This window comes from Cricetulus griseus, chromosome 5 (genome assembly GCF_003668045.3).
Source record: "Cricetulus griseus strain 17A/GY chromosome 5, alternate assembly CriGri-PICRH-1.0, whole genome shotgun sequence".
NCBI classification, from domain to species: Eukaryota; Metazoa; Chordata; class Mammalia; order Rodentia; family Cricetidae; genus Cricetulus; species Cricetulus griseus.
The window spans coordinates 150,344,617-150,358,920 of NC_048598.1; the positions used below are offsets into that span (position 1 = coordinate 150,344,617).

The window sequence follows — 14,304 nt, forward strand, 5'->3', positions numbered from 1 at the left end:
ACATATTTGTTTATTCATGGCATTTTACTCTCAAGAAGAAAAAAATTTTTAATTTCAACCTGAAACTTAGTCTAGTTTTAAAGTATTTATTTTAATCCCCTTGTGAGGCAATCTGAGTTGAGTAACTAAAATCCCTGACTAGACCTGCTTTAGCAGCCATGACAGGCTGCAGAAAAGACATGTAAGCCTCTGATTCAGCACATGTCTGACCTTGCTGGGCCTGCCCTAGATACTAGGAGGTCAGATACTCTCCTGGTGACAAGGAACCAATCAGAAGTTAGCTGGTGGGGCTGTGCTTTACAGTACAGGTGCATAACAGTGACATGCAGAGCATAGCATCTGCCCTGATAGGGCCTATAGACCATAACAACCAGTTGACCAATCAACACAGGACAGGTCACCTAAGCCTGGAAGCATACCAATCCTGAGACTATTTCTTACCCCTAGAAACTCCCCTTATGCTGCCCTGTAAGTAGTCCATGTCCATGTCCGTGTCCCTCCGCCATGGTTCCCCTGGGTCCTTCTCCAAGTATCCACTTAAGGGCCCAAGTTGATGGGGTTAGCTTGTTAAACAAGATTCTGCTTTTGCATTGAAAAAACAACAAATTCCTGTCTAGAGTCTATATGGTTCTGTCGAATTAGTGAAAATTGGAAAATTGGCAGACTTGGAAGTCTAGGATGTTTTGTTTTAAGATTTTTTTTTTCAATCTTTGTGTGTGTGTGTGTGTGTGTGTGAGAGAGAGAGAGAGAGAGAGAGAGAGAGAGAGAGAGAGAGAGAGAACGCTGTGTGGGCCAGAAAAGAAGTCAGATCCTCTTTGAACTGAAACAAAGTGACATCCTGATATGAACCAGATGTGGGTCCTATACATTCTCAACCAGCGAGCTGTCTCTCTCGCCCCTGACTTTCTTTCCCTTTTTATTTTATTTTTTATTTAATTTTTTTTTGGTTTTGTTTGTTTTTCGAGACAGGGTTTCTCTGTGGCTTTAGAGGCTGTCCTGGAACTTGCTCTTGTAGACCAGGCTGGTCTCGAACTCACAGAGATCCACCTGCCTCTGCCTCCCGAGTGCTGAGATTAAAGGTGTGCGCCACCACTGCCCAGCCCCTCTTTCTTTCTTTTTTCTTTTTTCTTTTTTTAATTTGAGACAGAGTCGTCTCACTATGTAGCCCTGAAATCACTGTGTCCTAGAACTTACTGTGTAGACCAGGATGGCCTTGAACTCACAGAGGTCTGCCTGTCCCCCAAGTGCTGGGATTAAATGCTTTGGCACTATGCCCTGCTTTGGCTTCTTTTTCTTTTTAAAGATTTATTTATTATGCCTCCAGGCCAGAAGAGGGCACCAGATCTCGTTACCGATGGTTGTGAGCCACCATGTGGGTGCTGGAAATTGAACTCAGGACCTCTGGAAGAGCAGTCAGTGCTCTTAACCTCTGAGCCATCTTTCCAGCCCCCTCTTTTTCTTTTTTTAAACATCTGAGCTCCAGGGCTAAGTGCAAACCTAGGACTCTAGCATTTTGTTAATATACTAGTCTCTTAATGATAATTAAGACAATTGGATTAGGCACCTACCTGTTCTTCTGGCTGGCTGGAAATTCTTGAAAAAATATGGAGATAGAAGATACTAGCTTCATTGTTTATGACTGGAGTTTTCAAGATATTTTTTGTTTTGAGCATACTTGTCTGTAACATTGCTGATGCTCCGCATAATTGAATGTTCCTGTCTCATGGTTGATTATACTGTGCCGAGTAAATGTCTGTTCTCCTTTTCAGCTGTCAAGAGCTTCATTTCCCACTGTGGTGATCTCCTTACTGAGGAAGTAATTCAGCATCTTCTGCCACCTCTTCCCTGTGCTGTGGATTTGCTGACTCAGTAAGGATCAACTGTTGAGACTGGTAGAGTTTTCTAAGAGCAGTAGGTTACCGCTGTGTGCTATCCCTAGATACATGGATGAGATAAGCTCATGCGGCTGGTTCTTTTGCAGGGGAAGGCAATCATTTAGATGTGTGACTTTTCTTTTTTTTTAGGCTAGGATCTTGAGAGGAAATGCATATTAAAGGGGAAGGAAAATTACTTGGTGAATAATATACCTTCCATACAGGCAAATTTAACAAGAAATTAAATCCTAAGCCTGCTAACCTTTGCAGGTACGCATTGTATTGATTTGTTAGTGCTGTTCTATGTTCCTAAGAACTAGGTGTTTGTTAACACTTCCAGGTTTCTGTATGTTTATACTTCTCCTAAGTTGATTTAACATCTATCTGATAAAACACAGAGAAAAGCAACACTTTTTATTTTGTGTGTGTGTGTGTGTGTGTAACTTATAGTCGGTGATAAGGACTAATTTCCAAATTAATACAGTATACAGAAAAATCTTTCCAAAGGTTTTTAATGATACACCATTTTATGTACAAAGAAAAATATATTTAAGGTATGGCCTATAAAATATGATAATAGAGTAAACATTATTGAATCAAACATGGATAGATTAGGGACTACAGACATTTGCTATTAAGGGCAACAGTAAATATTATAAGCTTTATAGGCTATGGGGTCTGAATTGAAATTGCTCAGCTCTTACTGCTCAGAAAGAACCACACATGAGATGTGAGTGGAGAGACGGATGTGGCTATATTCCAGCACAACCTCATTTACAGAGACAGACAACTGAGCTTGTCTAACACCAAGTGACCGACAGGCCCTTGACCTGATGGCTTTTCCTTTTGGGTTGATTCACTGTGGCTATCCATTAAAATACAAAGCGAGTTCCAGGACAGGCTCCAAAGCTACACAGAGAAACCCTGTCTCGGAAAAAACAATAAGTAAATAGATAATTTTAAATTTAATTTAACTGTCATATCTTTTTACTTTTTTGGTTGGTGTTTTTTGGGAGGGAGAAGTGTTGGTTTGATTGTTTTGTTCTTTGGTTTCTTAAAACAGGGTCTCTCTATGTATCCATGGCTGTCCTAGAACTCTGTGTGACCAGACTGACCTCGAACTCTCATAGATCCATACCTGCCTTTTCTGTCAAGTGCTGGGATTCAAGATGTGGGCCACCATATCAATCCCCATCTTATATATTTTTCCTTTGATTTTCTTATATTTCAAGTTTTATCTTTAATGCTTAAGTCTTTTATCCATCTTAAGTTGGATTTTCTCCTTAGACTGAGAGAGAAGTCTGCCTTAGTGTATTTATACTGCTGTGACAAATATCCCAGACCAGGTGATTCACAGAGACCAGAAATGTATGTTTGCAGTTCTGGGGACTGAAAGTCTAAGATTCAGGTGCTAACAGACTAACATCTGGTAGGAGCCTGCTCTCCATCTCCAACATGGTACCTTCTTCCTCCATCCTTTGAAGATGGTGGATAGATAATGTGTCCTTGTGTGGCAGAAGGAATAGAAAGGCAAAGGCACCAAAATGCCTTTTGTAAAACCTCCCCCTCATCATTCATGAGGGCAGAGGCAAAAGGCCCTACCATCTAACAGTATTGGATGAGGGACTAAGTTTTTATTAGTTGATTTCTTTGGGTTTAATGGATAGCATTTAATAACTACCTCTGTGTGGCTTTAAGCCACCAGGACGCATTTAATCGTCTCTCACCTCTTTCACTGGAGAATTTAGAACCAGAAGTGCTGAGGCTTGCTGTAATCACAGGGAGGCAGAGGCAGGTGGGTCTCTGAATTTAAGGCCAGCTTGGTCTACATAGCTACCAGGCCAGCCAAGATTGCATGGTGAGATTCTGTCTCAACAAAACAAAAAACCAGCTAGGCGTTGGTGGCGCATGCTTTTAATCCCAGCACCTGGGAGGCAGAGGCAGGTGGATCTCTGTGAGTTTGAGGCCAGCCTGGTCTACAGAGCAAGTTCCAGGATAGGCTCCAAAGCCACACAGAAACCCTGTCTCGGAAAAAAAAAAAAAGGAAAAAAAAAAAACCTAGGGGGGGAAAAACTGGACTTCATGATGAGGCTGTTTTTGGAGCTTCTCATTCTCTGGAACTTTACAGATGTCTGATCATATCAACATATCAACAGTGCAGTGCTTCCATTATTGTTTCTGGCAACATTTGCCCATATCTGCTCACTGACGAGCGCCCACAATTTATCAAAGTTAATGGCAGAAGTTATGGATCCTCTTCAGTAGGAATGTTCATCCTCATACTGGATGGCACGTCCACTGTCAAAAAAGGCAGGGATTAAGTAAATGTTCAACACATGAGTTTTCAGAGACAGAAAACTCAGACCAGACCAAGGTCCAGTTTCATTTTCTTTTTCCATGTGGAAAACTCACTGTCTGGTGCTTCGCTTTGACAATCTACCCTTCCTTCTGTGCTCACCATCACTTGTCTCATGGATTGCATCCCCAAATACGAGGGATTCTGTGAGCTTCATTGTTACTGTTGGTTTGTTTGCCTGTCTCTGTGCCAACACATCATCTTTATAATGAATTATATCTTAGAGCAAGCTCTTCAACCTGATGCTTTGGATCATCTCCTGTTGAGAGTTTGTTTGTAATAGTCTACACATAAATTTGAAGAAAATTAAAATTTTTATAGTACCATGACATGATCAGGGTGTCTTACAAGATAAAGGTGTTATACTTTTAAAAACTCAGTTCCCAGCTACGTTTGTTTATGTTGTTGTTGTTATTAAATAAGTGGTGTGTGTATATGATCTGTTCATTGCTATTGTATAAAAATGTAACTGAGCCAGGCAGTGGTGGCACACACCATTAATCCCAGCGCCAGGAGACACAGGCGAATGAATCTCTTAAGTTTGAGGCCAGTGTGGTCTACAGAGTGAGTTCCAGATCAGCCAAGGCTACACAGAGAAACCCTGTCACAAAAAAAAGGGGGGGGGGAATGTAACTGATGTCTTTGACAACCACCTTGCTGAATGCTTCTGTGTTAAGAACAAATGTGTAGGACTGGATAGATGCCTCAGAGGACGAAGCATTTGCGGAGACGGGAGATCCCAGGGGCAACATTTAGTTAGACTAGCTGGAAGTGGCAAACTTCGGGTCCAGCATTAGTCCTGCCTCAGTAAGGAGAAAGTAAGAAAACACTTGATGGCAGCTTTGAGCCTATACAGACTCATGTACATGTATGCCAGTGTACCCCCGCATGTGCTGACACATCACACACACACACACACACACACACACACACACACTTAAGTTGTAGATCTAGATTTTTCCCCTCATGGTCCTTACTGACATATTCTGCCTCTTAAGTACTTATTTATTCTATTAGTGCATTTTACCACTTCATAGACGCTATATAGAATTACAGGTAGAACATACCTATAATTCCAACACATAGGGGGCAAAAGGATCATCACAAATTCAAACCGGCCTACAATAATACAAAGCAAATTGCAGGTCATCCTGGCCTACATAGTTGAGATTATGTTTTTGTTTTTGTTTTGTTTTTCGAGACAGGGTTTCTCTTTCTAGCTTTGGAGCCTATCCTGGCACTCGCTCTGGAGACCAGGCTGGCCTCAAACTCACAGAGATCCTCCTGCCTCTGCCTCCCAAGTGCTGGAATTAAAGGTGTGGAGATTATAATTTTAAAAAGCATACAAGTAGACTGAAGAGGTGTTTCAGCAGTCAAAAGCACTGGCTGCTCTTACAGAGGACCCAGGTTCAATTCCCAGCAATGACATGGCAACTCACAACCATCTGTAGCTCCAATTCCTGCTGACTTGGTGACCTCTTCTGGCCACCATAGCCTCCAGGCACATACCAGGTACATAGACATACACACAGGCGAAGACCCACATGAATAAATCATTGTTAAAAATTAAAAAACAAAACACAGAAACACCTGCAAAAAGTCTCAGTCACTCAGGAGCTTGAAACAGGAGGGCTGTTTGAGTCAACCCTGGGCAACATAACCTCATCTCTTTTTCAACAAGCCAGATTCAAAATGAACAGATACCTGGGAAATGGAGTCTGGCATAGCACACATTTGAAGCCAGCCTATAGCCTCTCAAAAAACAAACCAACAAGAATCTTAAACAGGTTTTCAAGGACCACTGCTGATATTTTATTCCTTTATTTGTTTTGTTTTGTTTTCAAGACAAGGTTTCTCTGTAGCCCTGGCTGTCCTAAAGCTTGCTTTGTAGACCAGGCTGGCCTCAAACTTCGAGATCTGTCTGCCTCTGGCTCCCAAGTGCTGGCATCAAAGGTGTGTGCCACCACCACACTGTATTAGGCCATTGTTTTTGTTTTTAATCTGAGGAGATTTTTATTTGTATCAAATTGTTTAATGTGATAAACTTTAAGAAACTTACTGATTAGTTTTATAAGCTTCTGTATGTGGTTTTGTTATGGGTTTCTTTATATGTAGTCATAGGTAGTCTGCCCTATTTCGTTCTTATACTATCTTTCTCATGGAGTATTAAAATGTTACTAACCTCACAGAGTAAGGTTTCATCAGGAGAGTATGTGTGATTGGCGTGATCTGCCAAGTGAAACTTTTTGAAACCATCTGTCTGAGATCTCTACATGATTTTCTTTTAAATACTGCAAAATCCATTTCTTAGTTTCTGACTTTGTGAGGTCTAGTTCAAGATGTTCCGTGCTCTCTGTTTAAGTAAAATTTGGCAAGTAAATTTTTCTTTGAGTTTTCCTAAGCTTTGAAAAGTAGCCTTGCTCATGTTGAAATTTGTTTTTTATGTCATCGTTCTCTATAACCTGTTTTTCTTAAGTTATTGTTCTTTTTTTAAAACCTTACATTGACTATAAAACTCATAAAATTTCACAGTTATCAGGTAAATATTTTTCACATCTTGCCTGTCCTTTTAAATTTGTTGAGACTTGCTCTGTGACAAATAGAATTTTTACATGTGTCATTGCTAATTCTTACTTGCTTAACCTGTCAGTTGACAAGCTTCCACCTTGATTGGGGCTTGTCAGTTTCTTCCTATAAGGTTTTCATCTTTAGCTTTTTATATTCTAAAATGACTTAATTAGGTAGGTATAAAGGAGTTTAATCTGGTATGCTTTGCCAGGGCCTAGACCCTTTTAAGGAGACCCCACTCTTTTATTCTTACCTTACATGGATGCTAGCTAGCCTCTGGCCCTTATGTCGGTGTTTGTGTTCCTAGTGAATCAGGTCAGGTTTTATATTACGCTTTTTAATTTTCTTTATTATTTGTGTGAGAGAGTAGGGCAACCTTCGGGAGTCAGGTCAGTTCTGTGCTGTCACCATGGGGCTCCAGGGTCACACTGGGGGATTTTAGGCTTCAGGGATATTCAGCAACCACTATACCTATTGCTTTCTCTCACTGGCTCCATACCTTCCCCCACCCCAAACACACACATACTTTCGGTTAATGTTAATTTGCCTTTATTGGATAGGAAGTGTTTAACCTTGGAAAATACCTTTCTCAGTTCTGACTATGCAAATTTTACATTTTTCTCTGTATTTATGTAACTTATTCCCTGTATATTTGTAGAAAGACCAATTAGAAACTAACCTTTCCCTCCAGTGGAAGCAAAATCCAATAAAAACACTTTCCTAGATTCTCATTTTGTTCTAACCCGAGTTTATAGAATCAACTGATAGTCCTCTAAACTAAATTGTATGTATTTAAACCAAGTGAATGATCAGAGTTCTAAAAATATAATGGATCATTTTTACATGTGAATATGAATGGAATAGTTTTCATAAGGTAGCTATAATTTTATGATCCAGCTTTAAGGAAATACAAAAATGTGATGAATTAGTTAACTTCCATAACTAAAATATCCTACATGGGGTTTCAGAATTGTTCTGTCATGATTATCAAGCTGAAGTTTATAAAATAAAACTGGTATTTATTTTACTTTATTATTTATTGAGTTAATTTTCTACCTAATAGATTTTTGTTTCTGGCAAATGCCAAGTAACTTTTGAAATTTTGTATTTGGAGTTTAGGGTTTCCATTATAATAAATGCTTAACAGCCTTTGAAACAAAAACTGACTTTATAGTTTCACTTTATGAAGTATGTCAGAAAAATTAATGTTATTGTTTTATTTAATTGTTTTGTTGGTTTGATTGCAACGCCAGGAATGAAGCCCAGGCCTCATATGTTAGGCAGGCGCTCTACCTCTGTGCTATTTCCTAGAATCCCAAGTAGACTTACAATGCCACCTTCTTTTAAAAGCATAAATTAGCACTAATGTTCATTAGCTTGTGTTTATATGTTGACCTGTTCCATGTTTGTACATTTCCATATAGCATACACACTTAAGATACACTTTTTCTTTTGTTTCAAGGCTTTCTTCAATACTAAAAACATATGGAAATTCTTTGAAAACACCATCAGTAGTTTATAGACAGAGGCTTTATGAACTACTAATTTTATTACCTCCTGAGACCTATAAAGGTATGTGCCTTAGACCAAAATGTTTTATTATTTGTGACTAGTTTGATATCCAGGAATCAATAGTTGTTAAACACTTGACTGAGTGAATGAATAGTGATGACTATTGTTTTTTCTTATATGTTAGAGTACTGTCTTAATCCTCAGGCTCACTGTTTTATACTCAATAGAATATATTTTTATAAACCTAACTTCTTGCCAAGTGTGGCAGCACACACCTGTAATTTTAGTACTTTGGAGACTGGGGCAGGAGGGTTGTTAGTTTGAGACCAGCCTGGGCTACATAATGAGTTCCAGGCTAGTATGAATTACACTATATGTCCCTACCTCCAAAGGAAGAGGAGAAAGAGTCTAGTTCTTGTATCTTTTCATATGTCATTTCCATCTCTCTTGGGAAAAGTACTTGTGGCCCTACTGTGCACAGGCCTAGTCACAAAGACTCCAGTGTTTTTGTTTGCAGACTTTATGATGCAAATCTATAATAAATTTGACTGGGTTTCCTTATAAAATTCGACTATAGAGCACATTCCTTTCCATTTTTCTATATTATATTCCTAACTCTGCCAATGCCAAGATAAATGTTTACTTCTAAGCCACCAATGTAGAATTGATTTTACAAAGTTTATAATGTAAATTTTGTACTTATTAGGCTCAAAAAATGACTTTATAAGAGTAGGATTCTGCAGTTGATAAGATTACCTTGAGTTTTTTGTTGTTGTTTGTTTTTGTTTTGTTTTGTTTCTTTTTGACAATTTCATATAGTCCAAGCTGGCCTCAAACTTGCTATATATGTAGCTGAGGATGACCTTGAACTCCTGATCCTCCTACTTCTTCCTGTGTGCTGGGATCACGGGTTTGTACTATTGTGCCTGGTGTAAAACATGGTGTTAAGATAGTGCATTGCTGCTCTGAGTAATTGAAGGTGTTTATTCTAGGAGTGGAAACTTGACATTTGTGTTCTCTGGAATGTCTGTTTTTTTAATACTTAAGCCATGTTTAGTTGCATGTTACTTCCTGTATTTCTTATAAAGCTACATATATTTGCTCATCTCTTTGTACACATTAAAGTAATACAAATATGCCACATTAATTTAGAATATTAAAATACAACTTCCTGTCTTGGCTTTTGTTATTTTGTGAATGAAATTATTCCCTTTGCTCTTTTAAATTCATGTATGTATGTACCAAAATGTTCACTATCACCATGTGGCATGAACGTCCCTAGGGAGAGCTACAAAGCTTCAGTTCCTCACCAGTACTCAGGAGATTTGGGAGAAGATGGGGAGACAGATGGAAATATTCAAAAGACAATATGAAATTCTTGAAGAATTATTCAAAATATTTTTATTGTTTTGTTTAAACGAAGCTGGGTATAGTACTCAGGAGGCAGAAGGCAGGTGGATCTCTGTGAGTTCAAGGCCAGTCTACATAGTGAGTTCCAGGACAGTAGCAGCCCAACTTTGTGGCACCAGTCTGTAGTAGTTCCCCATTTGTTTCTGCCCCTGGTTGGGCACCAAAATGTAAAAGGAGTTCTTAATTGGTCTAAGTAATAAAAACCCAGAGTCAGATATAGAAGAAAATGCTGAGAGATCAGAGAAAAGGAACAAGCCATGGCCACACCTTACTTCCTTAGCATCTCAGCAGACTAGAGCTCAAGTTCCTGTTTCTCCCTGCTTATATCCTGTTTCTGCCCAGCTAGCTCATTTCCCATTTGCCTGTACAGACCTCCAGACCTCTATGGTTAGCAAGTGGCAAGTTCCATTCTCTGACTTTCAGACAGGCTTTATTTTTACAAGCAAGATGTCACCACACAGGACAGCCAGATCTACATAATGAGACCTTGTCTTGGAAAGAAAAAAAAATATGTATGTATGTATGTATGTATGTATGTATATGTGTATACAAATAAGAATTAAAAAGAAAAAACCAGGGACCTACTATGAATTTCTTCAAAAAAAAAAAATCCTTAATTTATCCTCAGTCTTTTTCAAGTAGATCTACTTTTCTCATGTGGATTTTAAAAAATGATTTATAGAAAATTATAATATGACTTACTCTTTTCATGTTTCAATAAAAAATAGAATATGCTCAAAGTATATTATAGACCTGCATGAAAATAACCTATATAACCTTGAATAACAATTTAAAGAACTCATGAAAAGGAAAGAAGAATTAGAATTCAAAATGAATTGAGTGGGAGACCTTGAAAAGTACACCTGAGATTTGAGAGTCAGTGTTTTCAGTTGTAAAAAAAAAAAAAAAAGAACCATGTGTATCTTAGGAGGTTGTGAGGTTAGAAGTAACACATGCTAAATGGCTAACAGTCTCTAGCTCACAGTTGGATGGTGAGAAATTGCCATCTGTTCTCATTATGTTTATATTGTTTTTATAGAATAGTTGGAGAGCATAGTAGTTGTGCTGTGGAGATAACTAGGTACAAGCTCAGTGCTGTTGTACCAGCATTGTAAGGGCAGATAATTTGACACTTTTTTCCTCTCTGCAACCATAACAATAGAAGTAAGGTTGTTGTTTTTTATTTTTTCTTAAGGATTTTGCATTTAAGAAAGATCTGTGTTCTGTTTAACATAATACATTTGTATAATCTATGTAGAGGAAAGTAAACTTTATCAAGTAGCATGACAAGTTCCTGTGAGTCTCTGGATTCAGTCTCCATTACCATAATCAAAGTTATACAAGTGTGTGTCTTTCAGATTTGGCTTGATTAATACTTGCCATGTGTGAGGAAATGAGTGTAGATCCTACCACCCATGACAAAGCCAGACAAGACAGCATTCATCTTTGCCTAGTGCTGGGAGGTAGACACAGATAGATTTCTAGAGCTCATTTCCTACCGGGAAAGCTGAGTCAGCAAGCTCCAGGGTCAATGCGAGGCCCTTTCTAAAAAAGTCAGGAAGAAGGCCAGGTATGGTGTCACATGCCTTTAATCCCTGCACTCAGGAGGCAGAGGCAGGTGGATCTCTCTGAGTTCAAGGTTTGCCTGGTCTACAAAGTAAGTTGCAGGCCAGCCAGGGCTACATAGTGAGACTCTGTCTCAAAAAACTAAAGAGGTGAAGGGCAATTGAAGTAGATAACAGTGTTGTCACACACACACACACACACACACACACACACACACACACACACACACTCACACACACACTCACATCCCTAGATGCATCCATACAAACACATGCATATACTATACATACAAACTCATTGTTTAGAGAATAGGATTAAGAAAATAGCTGAAGAGCCAGGCCTGTGGGGCACATCTTTAATCCCAGCACTTGGGAGGCAGAGGCAGGCAGATCTCTGAGTTTGAAGACAGGCAGAGCTATCTAGAGAAACCTTATCTTGTGGGAGGGAGATAGCTGTAAAGTAGTTCTGGTCATATCAGTTGTTGCAGCATATTGCCAGATATTGATAAGACCTAAAAATAAGAGCTTGCCTTTTTTTACATAAAAAGGTTTTTTTGTTTTTTTGTTTTTTTGTTTTATGTGTGTGGGTGTTTTGCCTTCCTTGCATGTGTGTCTGTGCACCAATGTGTGTACTTGGTGCCCAAGGATACCAGAAGAGAGCACCAGATACCCTGGAACTGGAGTTAATAGACAATTGTGGGCTGCCATTTGAGGACTGGGACTTAAACCTAGGTCTTCTGGAAAAAGAACCAGTGCTCTTAACCACTGAACCATCTCTAGCCCTAGTAACTTGGAGAGTCTTTAAGAATTTAAATAACTTTCTTCATGATTGTCTAGCAGATAATAATGAGGGGGTATTTTTTGTTTTTGTTTTTCAATACAGGGTTTTACTGTGTAGCCCTGTTTGTCCTGGAACTCACTCTGTAGATAAGGCTGACCTCGAACTCACCAAGATCCACCTCCTGTACCTCCCAAGTGCTGGATGTTTTTCTTAAAGAGTAATTGCAGCATGCATGGTGGCTCACACCTGTAATCCCATCTAGGGCAGAAAGAGCTCCTCAAGGTCATGGGTAGCCTGGGCTATACAGACTCCAACTAGAAAAAGGAGGAAGAGGAGAAAAACCGACTGACTGAGTTTTCTGATGGTTGTGGAATAACATTTTGAGTTGTTAGTTTTTATTTGCTATCTTAGGTTTGATGTGGTTAAGTGCTTTTCCCAGAAACTGTTAAAGGTATTGTACCTATACAGTTCATTTAATAACGTAATGCAAATTTCTAGTTCTTGAAAGTTATTATCAACTATATAGTATAGTAAGGAAATGCAGGTTAGTAATTAGTCACCTATTACAATTAAATTTGCAGTCATATTAGGTATGTTTTCGAGGTCAAAAGAGGTATAGTTTAGATAGGTCATCTTCAAACACTTCAGAGATCTATAGAATATGGGATTTAAGATGTTTTAATATCATAGGTTTTTGTTTTTATTTTTTTATGACAATGAGACATGTCTGCTTCTGGCAGTACCAATCTACTTCAGACAAGATGATGGGCACTGAAGAAACTCCACATGGAGTTTACTTATTTTGTGGCAAAAATGAGCCACTGGGCAAGAAAGTGTCCTTGCCTTGACTGCTGACAGTATACTGTCCTAATTGGACAAGCAGGACACAAAAGAGAATGACTGCCAAACATTGTCAAGACAAGGTGGGACAGTCCTTCAAAAATCCTGCTTCATAGATAGTTCCGTTGAATATGCTAGGCCTTTAAGCTGAAGATGTCCAATGTTGCAGAGGAACCTTGGGTGACTGTCCAGGCAGCCAGCTGTTTCTCTCATTTCTCACATATTTTGGAAGTTGCTTGCTTGCGTTTCCTGGTTACTAAGTTAATATGATTTCCTTCTCAGGTCTCTGAGGGAGTTGAAGACTAGATAGTTATAGTTTTCCTTGTTTACCAGACTCAAAAAAAAAAAAAAATTCACTAAAGAGCTATAAAGTGTAAAAGGTTGAGAGACATTAAAAAGATAATTTGATAACGCAATTAGAATAGAAAGTGAATTAGGTACAACCTTTTAGACTCACCAAGATAGGATAGATATGGAGTATTTTCTCTGAATTTATCAAATGCAAATGGACTATACATTTGATGTATTTATTGCCTGTTTATATTGTATATAGTTTTTGTACTTATTGTGTATAGCTTTTCTTATATTGGTTATAACCTTTTTTACTTTAGACAAAAAGGGAAAATGTGATATTTTGTTTATGATCTAACAAATAAAGCTTGCCTGAAGATCAGAGTGCAAAACTAGCCACACTAGTTAGCCATAGAGGCCAGGCAGTGGTGGCACACACATTTAATCTCAGTACTCGGGAGACAGAGGCAGACAGATGTCTGTTAAAGACTACCCTGAGCTACATGAAATTGATCCAGTCTAAAAGAGAAACAGAGCTCACATAAAAATGGTCTCAGCACTTGGGATCCCACGCCTTTAATCCCAGCTCTAGAGAGGAATATAAAACGGGAGGAGACAGAAGCTCAATGCAGTCTGAAGTTTGGTGGAGACAGATGCAGTGTGGAGATGCAGTCTGAGGACAGGATCACCCCTTCTGTCTGAGCATTGGTAGAGGTGAGAACTCTCTAGTGGCTGGCCACTTTAGTTCTCTCATCTTCAGCTTTAACCCCAATATCTGTCCCTGGGGTTTTTTGTTTGTTTGTTTGTTTAGCTAAGACCAACTAGAATTTGTGTGCTACAAGAAACAATTATGAGCCCTGCGTTGGTGAAGCACGCCTTTAATCCCAGTACTCGGGAGGCAGAGGCAGGTGGATCTCTGTGAGTTCGAGGCTAGCCTGGTCTCCAGAGCGAGTGCCAGGATAGGCTCCAAAGCTACACAGAAAAACCCTGTCTCGGAAAAAAAAAATAATAATCATATTATAATAATAATAAAAGAAACAATTATGCAAGGAATCACTGTAACTAAAAAATATTTCCAGTATTTTCACACTTAACTGTAGCAACAAA

General features: G+C 38.9%; 1 protein-coding gene across 7 annotated transcripts in view; it reads left to right on the forward strand.

The window, feature by feature from the left end:
* The window catches only part of Heatr5a (HEAT repeat containing 5A), a 106,843-nt gene that overhangs the window by 34,341 nt on the left and 58,198 nt on the right, over window positions 1-14,304 (forward strand). For all 7 annotated transcript variants that reach the window (XM_027416306.2, XM_027416310.2, XM_027416309.2 and 4 more), the window contains 2 exons: window positions 1,770-1,869; window positions 8,261-8,370. In XM_027416306.2, the coding sequence (XP_027272107.1) occupies window positions 1,770-1,869; window positions 8,261-8,370 (210 nt within the window). The remainder of the gene's footprint in view (window positions 1-1,769; window positions 1,870-8,260; window positions 8,371-14,304) is intronic.